The sequence below is a fragment of the Lethenteron reissneri genome, chromosome 65 (genome assembly GCF_015708825.2).
Source record: "Lethenteron reissneri isolate LAM-NWPU_2019-01 chromosome 65, ASM1570882v1, whole genome shotgun sequence".
In the NCBI taxonomy this organism is placed as follows: domain Eukaryota; kingdom Metazoa; phylum Chordata; class Hyperoartia; order Petromyzontiformes; family Petromyzontidae; genus Lethenteron; species Lethenteron reissneri.
Window position 1 is genome coordinate 12749458 of NC_083843.1, and position 18844 is coordinate 12768301.

The 18844-nt window shown below is 48.3% G+C and overlaps 1 protein-coding gene across 2 annotated transcripts; it reads right to left on the reverse strand.

The window, feature by feature from the left end:
* Window positions 1-982: 982 nt before the first annotated feature.
* LOC133359644 (uncharacterized) lies at window positions 983-17892 on the reverse strand. Of its 2 annotated transcripts, XM_061578115.1 has the most exons (10): window positions 17760-17892; window positions 14497-14590; window positions 13494-13625; window positions 11198-11302; window positions 10430-10540; window positions 9212-9285; window positions 5960-6302; window positions 5223-5756; window positions 3433-3744; window positions 983-3117 (listed from the first exon to the last, which is right to left on the reverse strand). In XM_061578115.1, exons 1-10 carry the CDS (start codon window positions 17808-17810, stop codon window positions 1649-1651), a joined length of 3225 nt encoding a protein of 1074 aa, XP_061434099.1. In that variant the 5' UTR covers window positions 17811-17892; the 3' UTR covers window positions 983-1648. The 2 variants fall into 2 exon arrangements, with proteins under 2 accessions (XP_061434099.1, XP_061434100.1); XM_061578116.1 differs by lacking the exons at window positions 13494-13625; window positions 14497-14590; window positions 17760-17892 and having other exon boundaries at window positions 9212-9280; window positions 11198-11221.
* Window positions 17893-18844: the final 952 nt, after the last annotated feature.

Below are 18844 nucleotides of genomic sequence, written 5' to 3' on the forward strand. Positions count from 1 at the left end.
TGGTAGTGGTTGTGTGGTTGTCAGCCTCCAGCAACAACGGAGGGCATAGGAGTGACGCTCACAACAATGAGCACAGCGCCGGGGAGCTAAAATACAACACGTTGGCACAGTAGGGGGTACAGCTGGTGGTGCATCTACTGATCATCTCAGTCGGTCAACCCATGGCACCTGGGTCTGTCTTAAGACCTATCAGCGAGCCTTCGACACTTCACGTGGCCTCAAAATACACCTGGCCTGGCACAGGCGCCGTGGTGACGTCACCATCACTTAGTGGCGAATGGCGGGTATTGGTATTGGTTGGAACATCTTCGCGGGTTAGATAGATTCAGGCTGGCCCTGCCTACGATCCATCCTGGGTTTAACCTGCAGGCTGGATTGTGTGAGGAGCTCACAAATGATAATTGTTTTTAACCCTTCTATCTGGCAACAAAACTGACACCTTTTTCACAAGGAGTCATGTTTGCATAGACCACAATACCTGCAGCCATAATGCAAACAAAAAACACAACTCCGGTAATATATGCACTGTCCTTGAAGTTGATTGGTCCACACCCGAGACAGCTTTCCTTAGAGCCTAGTCTCACATGGGTTGGACCAGATGACGCATATTCTCTTTACGTGACAAACCTTTCTAATTGGCTGCGTCGGGTGGTGGCGGGTTTAACGAACATTTATACTCTAGTTCTTTCGGTAAAGTCACGGAGGTAGCAAAATAACAGATCACGACGTTTCGATCGCAACACAAGCAATCATCATCAGGTGGGACAACCACAGCAAGAAAAATCTGCTGAAGTAGGTTGTCCCACCTGATGACGATTGCTTGTGTTGCGATCGAAACGTCATGATCTGTTGTTTTTCTACCTACGTGACTTTACCGAAAAAACCAACAAGTATGGATTCCTGCAGTCACGAATCGACACATTTATACTTGCGTGATCTCACCCAAAACATAGTTTGTGAATACACAAAACTAAAATTCATAGTCAATGTATTGATCTTGTTTAATTACAAAAGTCCATACAAATAAAACACAAACAATGGCCTAAAACTAACAATCGACCGATTTGATGCACGCGCTCAGTGATGACTTTCCTACTCTCGAGAAGAAGATTCCGCCCACTAATTGGACAGCAGCAGAGCCACTCCAATCAAACTCCGCCCCTAGTTTATAAAGATATGCAAACTACTGTACTGTCGGGGCGACCACGTGATTTTGGCTTAACCGGCGCACATTTGTTCGGTTTAAGCACCATGTGACTTGTAATAAACATTTCCAAGAATAACGAGGTGTAACTGTTTTAGGCTATTAACGTGAGCTTAAGGGGATATCCATGAGTTATTAATTCATGTCAATCTCAGGTGCGCGGTTGATCCGCAGATTGGATAAACCCCACACGCGGATAATCAAGGGTCGAATGTAAAACACAAAGGATGACGTAAACTCGTGCCAAGATTCCGAGACAACTGTCGTCATTTCAACAGACAGTCGTAGCCATCGACATTCTCTCCTCCATCACTCTTCCACTCTCCTCCACATCACTCTCCTTCGCTCTCCCATCCTGCCCCACCTCACTCTCCACTCCCTCACTGCTACGCACACCGCTCTTTGTTCCTGCCTTACTCAAAACTTTCCCAACAAGGTTCTGCGTTATTCCTTCATGATGTGTTTTACAGAACCCTCGGCTCCCTTCACCGTGTCCCCACTCTCCCCAGCGGTGCTTTGTACTGCTCCTTCACCTCCCACCTCGTTCTTTACAACTCCACTCTTACTCACATCGCTCGTCTCTCCTTCACTCTTGCACCCGTCGAATTTCCCTTCTTCACTCTTCACCACGATACTCTTCTCTCCTCCGCTCTCCTCTCCTCCACGCTCCTTCACTCTCGCACCCTGCGCCACCTCAGCCTCCACTGCCTCACCGCTACGCACACCGCTCTTTATTCCTGCCTTGCTCAAAACTTTCCCAACAAGGTTCTTCTTATCTTTACTTTTCACGTTGTCTTTTAAAGTCGCCGCCGCTCCCTTCTTCGCATCGCCACTCTCCCCGTCAGTGATTTCTACTGCTCCTCCACCCTCCACTTCGATTTCTACGACTCCGCTCTTCTTTGCATCGCGCTGACTCACATCACGCTTCTCTCCTTCACTCTCCTTCACTCTCCCATCCTCTCCAACCTCACTCTTCATTGCCTTAGTGCTATGCTCATCACTCTTTCTTCCTGTCTTACTCAAGAATTTTCCAACAAGGTTCTTCTTTGTAACTTTACTTTTCACGTTGTCTGTAAAAGTCTCCACATCTTCCTTTGTCGCATCGCCGCTCTCCCCTGCAGCATTTACCACTGCTCCTCCATCCTGCGCCTCAGGATCAGGGTTCACTCTCCCGCTCTCCCACCCATCACTCTTCCCTGCCCCACTATCGCCCACCTCACTCTTCTCTCCTCCATCAACCCAATGACTCTTCTCTCCTCCACCCTCTCCCACATCACTCGCTACTCCAGCCTTACTTTGACGACCATTCTCTTCTGCTCTCTCCTCATCATTCCTCTTCCCCACCTCACCGGTCGCTCCTTCACCCTCCTCAAACCGTAGACTCAGGCGAAGTATGGTGACCGTCCCCTTGTGCACGCACAGGGCGGGGTAGAGAGGGCCTGGGAAGGCGGTGGCATTGAATGAGTGCAGCCGCCTCCTGGTGTCGGCGCAGTAGAACGAGAGGAGCCCCTCTTCCAAATGCAGATGAACGCCGATCTTCCTGGGAGGAGGGCGCACGGCCGCCAGTGCGGTGTGGCGGCCGCGGTGGCTCGCCGCGTAGCCGCCCTCGCGTCTCCACAGGCACCAGGAGTCCGCGCCCGCGCCCAGGAGCCGCGCCTCCGCGCTCCCTCCGCGCGGCAGAGTGGCGCACGCGACGCCCACTCTGAACTGCTCCGCGCCGCCCACGTCCACCTCCCAGTAGTGCGCGCCGCTGGAGAAGCCCTCGCGGCACAGCGCCTGAGCAGAGTTCTCAAAGCGCTCGGGGTGGTGGGGGTAAGAGTGGTGCTCGGAGGACAGAGTCACCGTCCTGAGGTCGACGGAGAGGCGGAGGTCGGAGTTCACGGAATTGGGATTCACGGTGGGAGAGCACCTTTCTGAAAACAAAGAAGAACGATATGTTTGCATGCGTGTTGAACTTCTTCCTCACCGTACGTAGCCAAGAGTGCTTATCGGAGGTCGTAAACGCCATCGTTTACAGCAACAGCAATGACAGAGTTAACCGTTGTCAGAGCCACAGATGATTGAGACTTCATGCCCACCTTGACGTCTCACTCTCCTGACAAGCTTCCCAATGTACATCTTGTACACTGACATTGACAAATTATGTTACAACAATAACACTTGTGATGACTATAAACTGAAGCGTGCAAGCATGAGGTGTGCTGGTATTGAAGTGGTTTGTCTCTTACCTGACGATTGTAACATGGCGAGGAAGTCTCTTTCATTGCTTCTAGTGGCTTCCATCACTACCTTGAGCTCCCCGTCCTTCTTTACACGTTTAACTTCCTCGCGGATGAACTTTTCACACTTTCTGGAGTCTTTTTCCATGTACGCCTTCCAGTAGACGTGCTCCTTGATGTGGCCCTGCATCAACATCTCATGCAGTAAGAGATAGGGTCTCCTAGACAGCAGCAGTGCCATCTGAGAGCCCTCTGCCGTAGACCCAGACGCGGGTTTTGGACTCTTCTCAAGAGTGGAGACGCCACCACTGAGGGGTTGGGCTGCGGAGTGAGAGAACAAAACGCGTGGATGAGAATTGGTGCCTTAAACTCTGCCTGAGCGTGTTTGTGGGCATTCATGATTCATTATAGTGGAAGGGATGATTCTCTGATGCAATACCTTCAACTTTCTAATCATTCTCTTTTTGGCAATGATACTGTTAGTCTTTTGGCGTTTTCTGGTCTGACACTGGTGAGACTAGGCCATGAAGAAGGTTGTCGCTGGTGTAGGTCAATCAGTTTCAAAGACAATGCCACATATTATTAAATCATGTTTGTATGTGCACCACAGGTACGTGTGGTTAATGCAGACTTGATTCCTTAAAAGGTTACTATTTGGTGTTTGAACGTCTTAACATCTGTTTTATTGCTAAAAAGGGGTAAATGATGTTGTTATTTTTCATGTTTCTCATCGTTTATGTATTTCGAGACTAACCCTACAGTTCTGGGAATGTCAGAATCATAATCACGCTATGGATTAAATCTGGTACTTATTTCACTGGGGAATGTTTTAATAGGTGTTTTTAATAGCTTCTGACCGACAGTCATCTTTCACTGCGAAATCACCAGAATTATCCAATAATTATTCAGAAATATAACCATGAGGGTATATTTAGGTGTGATAGAGTCTATTTTGAAGCATTTGCTGATGTTTTAATGTTCACGTAAATGTTTTATACCATTGATTTATCTCTGTCATGGACTTCCCCTCGGACTGAGCATATAAGTGTAAACATTGGGCAGCCTGTAAACTTTCTAAATATTGTTTGACCAAATAACCAGAAGTAAGTTTGCTATCGGATAATGGCTTTTAAGTATATATACATACACACAGTGCAATACCAACTTTTTGATTTTGCACCTTTTCAATGACCATAAAATTACAGAGAAAAATTTGAACATGATTGAGACTGAGCTTGGTCCGACCAAAGTTTACATCTGGTAGTTATGAAATATGCAGAATCCCACGATGACATCAAGCTCTGAATCGCTCTATTTATGGTGATGTTCAAGAGAACTGTGATGCTGCACCTGACGGAGAGCGGGAAAGCCCAATAGCAGTTACTGTTGTGTGCATAGCAAGATAAACTAGCAGACGATATGCATCCTGCACGTGTATCTAGGAGTGCATCACTTCTGGGAATGCACCACTTACTCATCAGAGGGTCATCGTCTATAAATATCTGGCAGTTCACCAGCACTGGTTCTAGCGAGCCAGACTGCTGATGAGACACTGCATGTCGAAACCAGTCCAGAGTTTGTGTGGAATCAATGCTCCTGAAATTATGCAATACCGAAAGGCGTTGTCGCTCATAGGATGATTACAAAGCACTTTGTTATTTATGTAGAGGGACAGACATGTGAAGGATGCATGCTGTCTGCTCATTAATGTTGTTACTGATATTCTCCACAATGATGCGAATGGCTGTGTTGCGTTATTGTACACACGTGGACGTTACCGTTGAGAAAAATTACCATACCTATGGTGATCGAACCGCTGTGCAGACACACGACAGGATAAAAACGACACTTCTTTGTAGACATAAAATGGCGTTCCCACATATGTGTAAAAGTGTGCAGAGGCGTCATGGTCTCGGCACAAACAAACGTGAGCTTCGAATGGTCACAGTCCAGGTGAAGCCCGATTCGCTGGGGAGGCACTGGCGGGTTCAGCACGGTGACTTCTCCATCGTGAGCAGCCACGAGCTCAGCGTCACGTCTCCACACGCACCAGGAAGCAGCGCTGTGTCCCAGATCACCTTCCCCACCACTTCTGGACACATTCGTACTAACGACACCGACCATGTATTGCTCTGCACAGCCCACGTGCAGCTCCCAGTAGTGGCGCCCGGAGATGCATTTCTCAGAGCACAGCACCTGGGGGTGACTCACAAACCTATCCCCGTGATCTGGGTACGGATGAGCATGAGTTGCTCTCGTCACTGTCTTGAGGTCCGTGGACAGGAGGAGCATCTTGTTTGCTGTGTTCGGGTCGAATGTTGGTGAGCAGATTTCTGTAACAATGAAAATAATAATAACGCTGTTACTGAGTGGTTCCAAAACTATGGGTCGTGAAGTATTGGTGGGTCGCAAGAGGTACTGGGATGGATTTCAGAACAAGGCCCAGTGAAACATAATCATTCGTGCTTTTACATTATAATATCACGTTACAGTAATACAGGTAATGCTGCAATGTACGAGTCATTTGTGTACTTACCAGCCTGTCTCTGCATGTCTAGAAATGTTCTCTTCCTGCTACTGAAGTCCTTGTAAATGTCCCTGAACTTCCCGCAGGCCTCCTCTCCTCTGTCTACCACGAGGCCGATGACGTAGTGTGCCCGTCGCGACGCATCAGGGAGGCCGCGTGCCTTCCAGTACTCGACCTCGTCGATGAGCTCCCGCAGGAAGAGGTCGAGCAAGAGGTGCGGCCCGACCCCACCACCTCCACTCCCCAGCAGCTCTAAGCGGCTGTCACTCAGCCACGTCCACACGGCACCTCCACTCGAGGCCATCTTCTCTTGGATCATCTCCACGGCATCTCTCACAACGACAACCTCCACCTGCGACACGGCCACTGTTAGGACGTGGACTCTGCAATGGAACTTTCAAGCACATATCCGTGAGTTCAACTCCCGCCTGTGGTGGAATCAGCCCGCTGCCTTCTGTCTTGGGCTGATTACAGTAGATATGGACACAGACATTGATTCCGTGGTCTTGCCCAACAGAATATTGCTTCTCTCATCTCTTACTGCTCTGCCCCATCCCGTCCTCTTCGCTCTCAGTCTCCACCGTCCCTTTCTGTGCCTCCCTGGCCACCCTGTGCCCAGTCTAATTCCTGTTCCCTTCTCGCTCCCCTTCACAGAAACCCACTGCATCACGCAGAACAATCATCTTCGCCATCAACAAAAACCTGCAGCTTGAATTCCTCCCTCAGAACAACCCCCATCTCTTCTACACGAGCCCAGAATCCTGCAGCTACTGCTACTCCCTGCCCCCACCGCCCAGCCACGACCAGGCTACCCCAACCCCTATCACTACCCCAACCCTTCCTTGACATTCCCACCTGTCCTCCTGTTACCATAACTACACCCACCACCACTTTTAAGAACAAGCCCACTAATTTTAGTTTTCAACCCACTATCATCTTGCGTACAATTTTAAGGCGCTATATAGCGCTGTATGAGATAAGATTTAAGCTGGGTTCGTTCAGCTTTATCTGCGGCCAAGTTGGTCAGCAGTGGTGGAAAATTACAGAGGGAGTAAACTAAACACTCAACATGTCCCGTGGAACGTGCAGAGATTTTGTGAGTACAGATCCCAACTGTGGCCATCTCAAGCACGGCTTTCTTGGTGGGGTCTGCGACCGTTGATGCTCGTGTTGCTGTTGCTGGTGTGTCGCTGTTGTTGCTGTTAAATTGCTGTCGCTGGTGTATTGCTGCCTTGCCCCACGCTTGCACAACGACCAACGATAGACTTTGCCCCCCCCAAAAGAAAATCACAGGTGAAATAAAAGTGGAGAATGACGGTGTAACAATACATTTACAGAACTTTGTCTTTAAAAATATTTGACAATACAATATCGTATATATAACTTCACAAGGTGAACATTGATCGTTTCACGCTTGGACGGTTTCAACAGAACAGGTTGATATGATGTTAGACTACAAAGGCTTTAACATGTGTAATGAAATCCACGAGGGAGGCGGGTAAATATTAACCCTCTCTATTTCTCTATCCAGCGTCCGCCTACACAGCTGTAGTAGGTTCAAGGAGGCTTGGACGACGTATTCGGAGGCACACTTATTTATTGAACTTCAGTTGTATATACAGGCCGAGATATACAACACTCGAAGGGGTATCAGCCCCTTCACCCGCCTACCAGGGAGATCCCACAATCTCTATCTCGGCTAGCCTACTCCCAGGTCCTCCACTACAGGGCTAGGGGAGGCTAGCTGACCCAGCTCTGGTCAAGCTGGGATTACGGCACACTGAGTCCCCAGACCGGCTCTTATAAGAGCATCGGCTCTGGGCTCTCGGGGCCACGCCACTGGCTTGCCCTGGTCGGTCCTTAGAAGAACGGCGATCCAGGGGAGTCCCAGGGCCTATCTAGCCGGTCTTCTTTCTTCGCTGGTTTAAGCTAAACACTGAACCCCGAGCCCACCGGCTCACCGCCTTATATAGCAACTCCCCCACCGAGGGGTGGGGCCGTGGGGGATCACAGCGCCGTTTTAACCCCCCAGGCTAAACGGTGCAGACCTGGATGTAAGCATCCTTCCGCGTGCGGGCATAACCACCCCAGGTGTGTTTGTTCGCCCTCCTGTAACACCTCTACACAGCCATCGCTATGCCCTCTCTGCCCGCATCTGCCGCTCTTCCCCCCCCGCCTCTCTCTTCTCGCTCTTTTCTCCTCCAATCATGTCGCTTGTAAGGCCTTTCCTAGTGTGCGTCATGGGGTCAGCAGCTCGTCCTCCAATGGGAGAGCTGCGAGGCTCTGCTGTCAGCGACGTGCTCACGTCCCCCAACACATCTGCCCTGAGGAGCCTCCACATGTAACCCTCTGCTCTAATCGTGTATGCAAAGTTATTATTGCACTAGTATCATCATTATTACTACTGTGTTCATTTTTTTTCATGAAGCCTTAGAATATTTTATAATGATCATTTACTGAACTGTAAGTAAGTAGTTTGCGTGTGGTCGGGTGTGATTTAGTGCTACGCGATTTGGCCAATAACAATCGGATTCTACAAACACCCCTTCCCCCACCCTCCCATATTATTCCGTTAAACTGAGGGTTCACTGAACTTGTGCAATTTATACTTGTGAACTTTATTATTTGTTTACTTTTAGTGACTTGTTTTACCCTTTCTCTATTTTGCGCTCCTATTGTTTGTTTGTGTTTGTTTGAAAAATATAAGAAATAGGTTTGACCTCTTTCTGGCAATAAAACAAAAAGTCGTGTGAAGATGTTCAAACACCAAATCGAAACCTTTTGCAAGGAATCAAGTCTGCATTAACCACACACAGTGCATGTGGTGAACAGGCAAGCAAAACATGCTCTCGTAATATGATGCATTGTATTTGAAACTGTTTGGCCTACATCAGAGACGGCCTTCTCCATGGCTTAGTCTCACCAGTGTTAGACCAGAGAACACTAAAAGGTGAACAACAAACTTTGATACTGGCAAAAAGGTCCCATTTTGTTCGCTGTCACTCGCTGACCCTGTGGCCCTTACCAGACATCTGTACAAAAGAGCTTCATAGCTCATCGGATTCCTTCTCCTCCAGTCTCAATACAGATTCAGATTTTGATCAACAATAATAATCCATAAATTATATAAACATGTCTACAAATGTTGTTATTCGTAATGTATTGGCGGGATTTGCTGCTATTCGCTCACTCGGAGCATCGTTGCTCAGAGTGGCAATCGTGTGGCCTGTGGTGCCGTGGTGTTGCGGTAGGAGTGGTCACCTGTGGTTCCACTGGGGTTGGCATGGAGTGGTCGTCGCCATGCAGCAGTTGCATCTCAACTTCGGTGTCCTTGACTTGGGAATAAAAACAGAATCAGAATATTGATTTACACTGCCGGAGGAGGAATCCGATGAGCTATTAAGCTTTTTATCACATATCACGTAATGAAGTTGGATTGTGTAAATTTGAATGTCGTTAAACCACCAATGTCCGCCACAGCCAATTAGTAAGGTGTGTCACGTAAACAAAACATGCCGATTAGTTATTATTTAAGCACACTGCTCGTGTGTTTTTGGAAAGTAAACCCACAACGTTTACAATTCGAGTACCGTGACGTTTCGCCGTTGATTACAACCAGCCTCATTAATCTACCAGTGATGTGTCTGGCCAGTTTTGTTGTTGTATGGCGTGGAGGGGCCTGGACATTGCTTTAAGTTGATTTGGATCGACTGTCAGTCCTTCCACGATTGCCAAAGACGCCCTTCTTGGCATCCGGTGGTTCGACTTCGTCGGAAATGTCACCGCTGGGGCGTCTGAGACCGGTGTCCTAGCGATTGAGAGCTTCGTTCGAGGAAGGAGACGGCTGTGCCGTCACTCTGTGGACACAGTCGCCCCGTCTTGATGCGCAAACTCACGCAGAAAATTTCAGTTGGTGGTTGACGTTTGCAAAGTGAAACTGCGGGACCCGACTCCTCCGCTCCCCCCCCCCCTCAATGGAATGGAGCCGTCCTCGTGGTCATCCCACCCCGTGAGAAGTGGCTCAAACAAATCACTGGAGACGCCAGGGTGTGTGGCAGCCAAGAGCAGCTCATGCGAATGCAGCCGCAAGAGTTCCACACGTTGTGGCGCAGGGGCAGCCCCTGGACGAGCTGCCAGCAAGTGGCAGGGCCCTGAGCAAACAGCACAATCGGTGCCCACCACCGCCCAAACCCCAAGGGCAGATCTAGGCTGAGGGGTTTTTGGTAACCTGGGAAACATTTTGCCCCTCTTTTCCATTCATTTTTTTGAAAGCTTTTTTTTATCAGTTTGTTCATTTGTCTATCCAACCAACAACGTCTAAGCAATGTTGAGAAATTAATTATAATTAATATTGCCTCTGTAAGCACACGAGAATTGAAATAATGACAGCTTTGTATTTTTTACTAGAATTTGGCGCCCCACTTAACTGGGGGTGCCCTAGGCGAGACCGCCTTGTCTGCCTGTACGGACGGGACTCACGTAGACGAGATCTTTTCCCTTGCAGTTTCTTCATCCAAAATATGAGGCCAACGAATCCAGCCACAGTCACCATCACGACGGGCACGACGGCCCAAATCCAACCCTTGGAGCCTACAGCACGAACACGCACACTTGGTATAAAAGACAAAGATCCACCTCGCTGTTAGCGAGCACCTCCTGAAGGCAGGCATGATCGCCAGCACCGCTCCTGCCCGACCGCCTTTCTCCCCAGTACTGGTTTATTTTACGACACACCACACCATGGAACTTAGTTGAGGCTGAGTCCACCTGGGGGGGGGGGGGCAGGACCAGTTCACATAATCGTCAATGGTGTTGGTGGCCGTGGGCCAGGAATAGAACTCGGGTCTCTGCCGGGTTCGTAGCGCGGCATGCTAACCGCTGCATCACAGCTCCCCACACACACAAAGGTCCCCCGTGTAGCCTTGACAGACTGTAGGGGCAAGTGCTGTTAGCGAGCACCTATGAAGGCCGGAACAGTACACGAGGGGGTGGGTGGCCAGCACCACGCCCTACCGCCTTTGTCTCCCCAGTGGCGATGTTTACACACCGCACCAGGTACTCATTTGAGGCTGAGTCGACCTAGGGGAGGCCCAGGACCGGTTCAGATAATCGTCAATGGTGTTGGCCGTGAGCGGGAATCGAACCCGGATCGTCGGGTTCATAGCGCAGCGCGCTAACCACTACACTATCGCTCCCCACTGACACACACACCAAGACACCGTTCTATAATTATTTAACTCATCTTACCTTCAATGTCCTCGCAGGCCTGGGACGGACTCGGTCTGTGTAGTCCTTTGATGCACGTGCACACCGTGTCGCTAATCGTGCTGCACTGGCGTTCAAAGAGTTCGCCTGCAAGAACATCGCGTAACCAGATCACACAGTTCATTTCATTTCAGTCCAGTTCATTTATTAGGTATAGCCCTGTGAGCCATGCGGCTCTTGAATAGGGTGCAACCGCAACAAACAAAAACATGAGCAAGAAACATCTTAAAGTGACTACACGCGACAGAAAAATCCAGGAAAAAACAGCAAAGTCTTCCAGAAAAAGCACCGTATATCAACGCTGTGTGCAAAAATCCCAGTGGGATGCAAGTCAAACAATAACAACCATAATACATCTTCTTGTTTTTTTTAGGTAAAGTCACGTTGAAGGCAAATAATAAAATAATAAAAATTAAATATAATAAAATACAATTCTCACGACGTTTCGGCCACAACGCAAGCAGCCGTCCTCAGGTGAAGAACAGGGCTGTCGGAAAGACAGCGTCCGAATCTTTTTGACAGCCCTGTTCTTCACCTGAGGATGGCTGCTTGTGTTGTGGCCGAAACGTCGTGAGAATTTAATTTGATTATGTTTTATTTTTATTATTTTATTATTTCCCTTCTACGCGACTTTACCGAAAAAAACAAGAAGATGAATCCCTGCAGTCACGAAAGCTTTAAATCGAAATTTAACCATAAGACAATTTAGATTAAAGTTATCAGTCTAACTGTATTACAACAAACAAATATGGCTAAACGAAAACGCGACGATACACCGACTACCACTGAGGGACTGTGCGTTGTTGTCTTGGTGACCTGGGTACAGGCCAGTTCTCAAGGGTTGGCAAGGAAAACAATATTACATTAAGTATTTCACTTAATGGTCTGACTATTTTATTTCTTTTATTTCTACTTGACTTTACCAAAAGAACCAAAGAGTAATTCCTGCGCTTTCCTGTCCTTTCCTGTCCTGCAGTCAGGAAAGCGTCAAATCAAGTTTGAATGTTAAGGTACCTGAGGAGAAGCACCAAAGCATGGACTTGTTGTTGTTGTTGTTTTGGTGTGGGCTGGGACTGCTGTTGTAGTTTTGCTTCTTTGCACAAAGGTTGCATTTAGTGTTGACAAATCGGCAGGAATTTATGTAGTTAGGATTTTTTTTACTTATTCTTTATTAATAGTGGCTTGCATTTTCTCTATTTAGCACTCCTATCGTTGTGTTTATTTGTTACTCACTAACCCCCCCCCAGCCCCTATTGGACATCTGTGACAAAGAGCTTCACAGCTCATCGGATTCCTCCTGGATAAATAAAGAATCTGATCCTTAATGTGGGTGCCGTGGTGTCAAGATGTTAACTACAGTACCTCGCCTGGTAAATAGGAGGTTGTGGGTTCGATCCTGACCCTGACACCTGCATATTCGGAGTTTGCGTGTCTCTTTTCCCCGTGGTCACGTCGATTTCTTTCCCCAGGTCCTCTAGTTCCTCCTACATTTAGAATCGATATGCATTTTAGAGTCAATTTCCACGATGATGATGATAAGCCACTTCGTTGGGCTATCATTCATGATGACCAGGTCGCTTCTGAAAAAGAGCTACATAGCTCAGTGGGCCTAAAAAATTGTTCATACAGCATTCGAGGGTTTCCCAAACTCCAGTCCTTGTGATCCACCACCGCCACACTAAGTCTGTCCGCGTTCGCCAATTTACTCCCCATGTCAAATGCGGCGAGTCCTCACTGGAACGCACTGCTCATAGGAGGTAGATGCGTTCATAATGTGGTGACGATAAAGGTTGGCCTAAGGATTAAGGTGCCAATGTATGTAAATCTACGTAAGGTAAGACAACTCGTTTCTCGAGCAATCTTCCATTGCGAGCTCTCGCGCTGTAACTGAGCTTAACGGATGCGTCCGATTGGAACGCGCCAACACAACAAATACAAAGATCCCCGTAGGGCCTTAGCAGACTGTTGGGGCAAGTGCCGTTAGTGACGAGCACCCAATGAAGGCCGGCACCGCACACTACGGGGTGGGTGGCCAGCACCACGCCCGGCCGCCTTTGTCTCCCCAGTGGCGATGTTTTCACACACCGCATCAAGTACTTTTTTGCGGCCGAGTCGACCTAGGGGAGGCCCAGGCCCAGTTAAAATATTTGGCACTTGTTGGACGTGAATGAGAATCGAACTCGGGTCTCTGCCGGGTTCGTAGCACAGTGCGACCAAACATTGTGCCACAGCTCCCACACTGGCACCTCCACCACTCAGTTCGGTTGGTATCTCTTACTTTTGTCGCAGATTTTGCATGCTTGGCAGCTTGTGAGGTTATTTGCGGAGTCTGTGAACGTTGATTTATCTATGCACGACAGGCAGACTGGGAACTGTCCATGCGTTGTGCATTCGTGGCTCTTGTGCGTCCCTGTTGAGTTAAACAAACAAACATCATTGATGTTTATAGAGTACAAGGGACGCCTCTACTTATGAGCGAGTTAGGTTCCAGATGTCTGTTCGTAAGTCGATTTGTTCCTCAGTCCAACTTTACTCCTGTCGATTCCAAACGTGTTGTACGGCATGTACACTCAACACGGGCAATAGCTTTAAAAGTTGTATAATCTCCTGTAGACATAGATGCCATTGGTTCTTCACGTTCTGTAGAAGTAGATGCTGTGACTGCCATCTATTGCGCGGCGGTTGAACTTACGACTCTCGGTCCAACAGGCAACTGGACATATGGACGGGTTTGTTTGTATCTCTGAAAGTTCGTAAGTCAAATGTTGGTAAGTAGAGGCGTCCCTGTATATCCGTTGCATAACAAAGGCCAATGGCAGTATAACTCAGAGTGGTAGCAAAGTGGACTGGTAGCAGATGTTTTTAGCCGCGTTCGATATGAATGGAATTGAGTTTACAAGTGAAAGGTAAGACAGTTGTGAGGGTAATATTGTAGCAATAAATATCTTATCTGCATTCCTTGTATAGATTGGTATAAAGCAGTGCCTTAGTCCAAAGGTGCTTTACAACGTATATTGTATCGTATGAGGGTTGGGCTCATTCACTTTGGATATTTTTTTTTAACCGAATTTAAACCAGTGGTTTTATTTGGTAAATTGGCGATTTCCCTCAAACCATCATCCGATGACTCAACGGTGCTGACTCGGTGTCCTTGACACGGCCATTATGACACTCGGTGTGCTATTTGGTTGACTTGAATCTCACTTGAATTCAAAGATTCTATTTTCACCAAACATCCAATCTCAATTGGATGAATAATCCACGTCGCTTTGTCACGGTACCTGCAGGGCACAGATAGCAGCAGATGTTGGTTTCGGTTCTGTAACTTCCTTGGGGGCAATCCTCTTGATTGTCCTCTGTAGAGACTGGAGCAATCTGTACACATGCACAACGTTATCTCACTTATACTGCCACACGTGCACCACGTTAACTCACTTGTACTCAATATTATGGACATTATGTGCAGCCAAGCAGCACTATTAATGGAAGCGAGCACAAATGTGGAATTGATTGTCTGGATCAGAGACCTGGTCACATGACCCTCGAGCGTCTCCACGAAACAAAGACAAAAAACCCCCGTGTAGCCTGAACAGACTGTTGGGGAAAGTGCTGTTAGCGAGCAGCACCTATGAAGGCCGGCACTGGCACACGAGGGGGTGGGTGGCCAGCACCACGTCCGGCCGCCTTTGTTTCCCTAGTGACGATGTTTACTACACACCGTACAAGGTACTCATTTGAAGCTGAGTCGATCTACGTGAGGCCCAGGACCGGTTCAGATAACCGTCACTGGTGTTGGTGGCTGTGAGCGGGAATTTAACTCTTAAGGGCCGGGGTTATATAGCGCAGTGTGCTAACCACTGCACCACCGCTCTCCTATAATTATATCATCTTTAATAAATAATTTTCTTGGTTCTTTCGGTAAAGTCACGTAGAAGGGAAATAATAAAATAATAAAAGGGATCAAGTACTGCATGAACCACGCACAGTACTTGTGATGAACATGTAAACAAGCATGCGCTGATAATAATATATGGCATTGTCCTTGTACTGGTCGCCTTTTGGCGTTCTCTGGTCTGACACTGGTACAGAGACTCGGCCATGAAGAAGGCTGCTGTCGCTCTGGCGTAGGCCAATCAGTTTCAAAGACAATGCAAGTTTATCATTACGATTACAGGCAATGCATACATGAAAACGATATATGATTCTGCTGGTCCACAACACTGGGAGTGAGACTAGGCCATAAAGAAGGCGACTGTATCTCTCTTCTTGGTTCTTTCGGTAAAGTCACGTAGAAGGAAGATAATAAAATAAAAATAAAACGTAATAAAATACTTTAATAAAAATAAACATAATAAAATACAATTTGTATTTTATTAAAATACAATTTGTATTTTATTATGTTTTATTTTTATTTTTATTATTTCCCTTCTACGTGACTTTACCGAAAGAACCAAGAAGATGAATCCCTGCAGTCACGAAAGCTTTAAATCGAAATTTGACTCTATCTCTCGTTTAGGCCAATCGGTTTCCAAGACAATGCCATGCATTATTATCAGAGCATGTTTGTATTTCACCACAAGTACTGTGTGAGGTTAATACAGTACTCCTTTCTCGAGCAATCTTCCATTGCCAGTTCTCGCGCTGTAACTGAGCTTAACGGGTGCGTCCGATTGGAACGCGCCAACACAACAAATACAAAGATCCCCCGTAGGGCCTTAGCAGACTGTTGGGGCAAGTGCCGTTAGTGACGAGCAGCTAATGAATGCCGGCAAGGCACACTAGGGGGTGGGTGGCCAGCACCACGCCCGGCCGCCTTTGTCTCCCCAGTGGCGATGTTTTTACACACTGCATGAAACGCATATTTGCGGTAACCGCTACACCATTAACTTTTTTTGTATTTGGGCCTTCTGAAAGGCTCTCTTATGATTTTAGTTGACGGACAAACGCAACGCTGGGCTTTTATAATCGGAAAAAGAACTGAGGCCACGTGCACACTGCCCCGTGATGTAATTGCACACGTGACGTCTTTGGACCGTGAGGCAACTCCATGCGCTTGCCCTCCCCCGGCCCCGCCCCCACCGCTCCAAGACGCCATCTCACGCGTGATGCCACCTCGCTCGCTATAAAATCTGCCACGGGCAGATCTCAGAGCTGTCGACGCGTACGGTTCGGTGCCGGATGAAGCTAGTACGGGGGGCCTGCAGCGTACGATGTTATAACGGGGCCCTAAATTAAAATAAAAAATATTAAAACACGTTCATTTTTATCTTGCATAGTAAAAAAAATATTTTTTCATTTGCTATACAGTCAAATAATATGACAAATTGTTCACCTTAAACACCCAGTCGTTCATAAAAGTTGAAGAGCGGTAGAGTACTATAGTAATAGAGCAAGTGCAGAGTCCACTGAACCGGACTTGATAGCTTGAAAGCATTTAGCGCGGGGCCATTGAAAGTGCGGGCCCCGTCGTATTTGTAGCTACTTTTGCTACTGGGATCATCCGGCACTGGTACGGGTTAGCCCGCGTGCTTGTGCAGGGATCTCGAGTTCCGAGTTCCATGTTGGGTCGGACCGTTTCAATGCGGGACAAATGTTTCGTCTAATTTGTTTGTGTTTAGATGGGTCTTTGTAGGATGAACGTTTGAGATTTATTAGTGGCACGGGTTGACCAATACAGTCGATAATAATGTAGGCGCTGATAAGGGGTTGACAGGTATATTGTGGTGTGGTGTGTATAGTATAGTGTGTAGTGTAGAGAGTGTAGTTTATACTGTAGTGTGCCCCCCCCCCCCCCCCGCTGGTTTCGATGCCAAACATTGACCCGATGTTGAGGCCTCCTCGTGGCTCGCCGCGGTCCAAGCCTGCCTTGCCTGGTTTCCCTGCCCAAAACCCCCGGGATATCGTCGGGCAGGCGGGGGGGGGGACATCAAATGAGGAAGTGGAGGAAGTCCATGGGGTCCTCAGGTGACACAATGAGCCAGCCTCTCGTGCACCTCCTCTTGGCTCCTCGCTACGTGTGAAGACAAAGATCCCCAGCACAGCCGATGAAGGACGGCACGGCATACGAGGGGGTGGGTGGGTGGGTGGCCAGCACCACGCCCGGAAGCCTTTGTCTCCCCAGTGCTAGCGATGTTTACTACACACCGCACCAGGTACTCCATTTGAGGCTGAGTCGACCTAGGGGAGGCCCAGAACCGGTTCAGATAATTGTCACTGGTGGTATTGGCCGTGAGTGGGAATCGGACTCAGGTCGCCAGGTTCGCAGTGCAGCGCGCTAACCGCTACACTACCACTCACACACACAGACACGGAGACACACACACAGACACACACAGACATACACGTACACAGACACACACGTACACACACGTACACAGACACACACACACACGTACACACAGACACACAGAGACCCACAAAGACGTACACACAGACACACACGTACACACAGACACGCAAGTACACACGTACACAGACCCACGCACGCAGGTACACACGCACGCAGGTACACAGGTACACAGACACACGCACACACGCAGCTTACCAGCACGAGTGTGAAGGTTAGGAGTGTGGTGAGCAGGCGTAATTGAGACATGGCCCAGCAGTTGTCCACACGGATGGGTGGATGTGAGCGAGAGGCGATGGACTCCCCTTGAGGCTCGCGTCGGGGTTTTCCCCGTGACTGATGAGGAGGACGAGGAGGGTGCGGCTCGACTCAATGGACTTTGAGTTCAATAAAAACGCAACTGGTAGAGGCCATTACAAGTGTAGGGGTGGTGGGGGGTTCAGATGGTTGACAAAGAGGTGGACAGAAGGCACTGAGCACACGCGTCTTATGGTTTAGTGGGGGGGGGGGGGGGCTGTTGGAGACAACTTGGTGGACACTTTCGACTTAAAACTTTCGTGACTAAAGGAATTCAAATTATTCGGTTCTTTCGGTAAAGTCACGTGGATAGAAAATAATAATAAAAACCACGATGTTTCGTTGGCAACAGGGGGGGTGGTTTTTATTTTTCTTATTTTTTTCTATCTACGTGACTCTACCGAAATAACCAAATGATTTGGACACCATCGGGGTCGACTGTTGGAGACTCAACTTGGTGGACACCATCGGGGTTGACTGCTGGAGTCTCAACTTGGTGGACACCATCGGGGTCGACTGTTGGAGACTCAACTTGGTGGACACCATCGGGGTCGACTGTTGGAGTCTCAACTTGGTGGACACCATCGGGGTCGACTGTTGGAGACTCAACTTGGTGGACACCATCGGGGTCGACTGTTGGAGTCTCAACTTGGTGGACACCATCGGGGTTAACTGTTGGAGTCTCAACTTGGTGGACACCATCGGGGTTGACTGTTGGAGTCTCAACTCCCCTGAAGATGGACGTCTCCGATGAGCTTCTCTACACAAGCAGGCAGCAGTGAAGAGCGCTCACAATAGCGCTGATTCGGCCAACGCCGGAGACGGCCTCCTCAAATCACAAGGCATCGACCTTGTGATAGGGAGTCTATTTGGTGTTTGAACATCCTAACGCCTCCTGTATTCTTGACGGGAAGAGTCGAGACGATTATTTTTTTTCATCATCTTGATACTGGCAAAAAACGGACCCAGAGACGGCACTCACGACC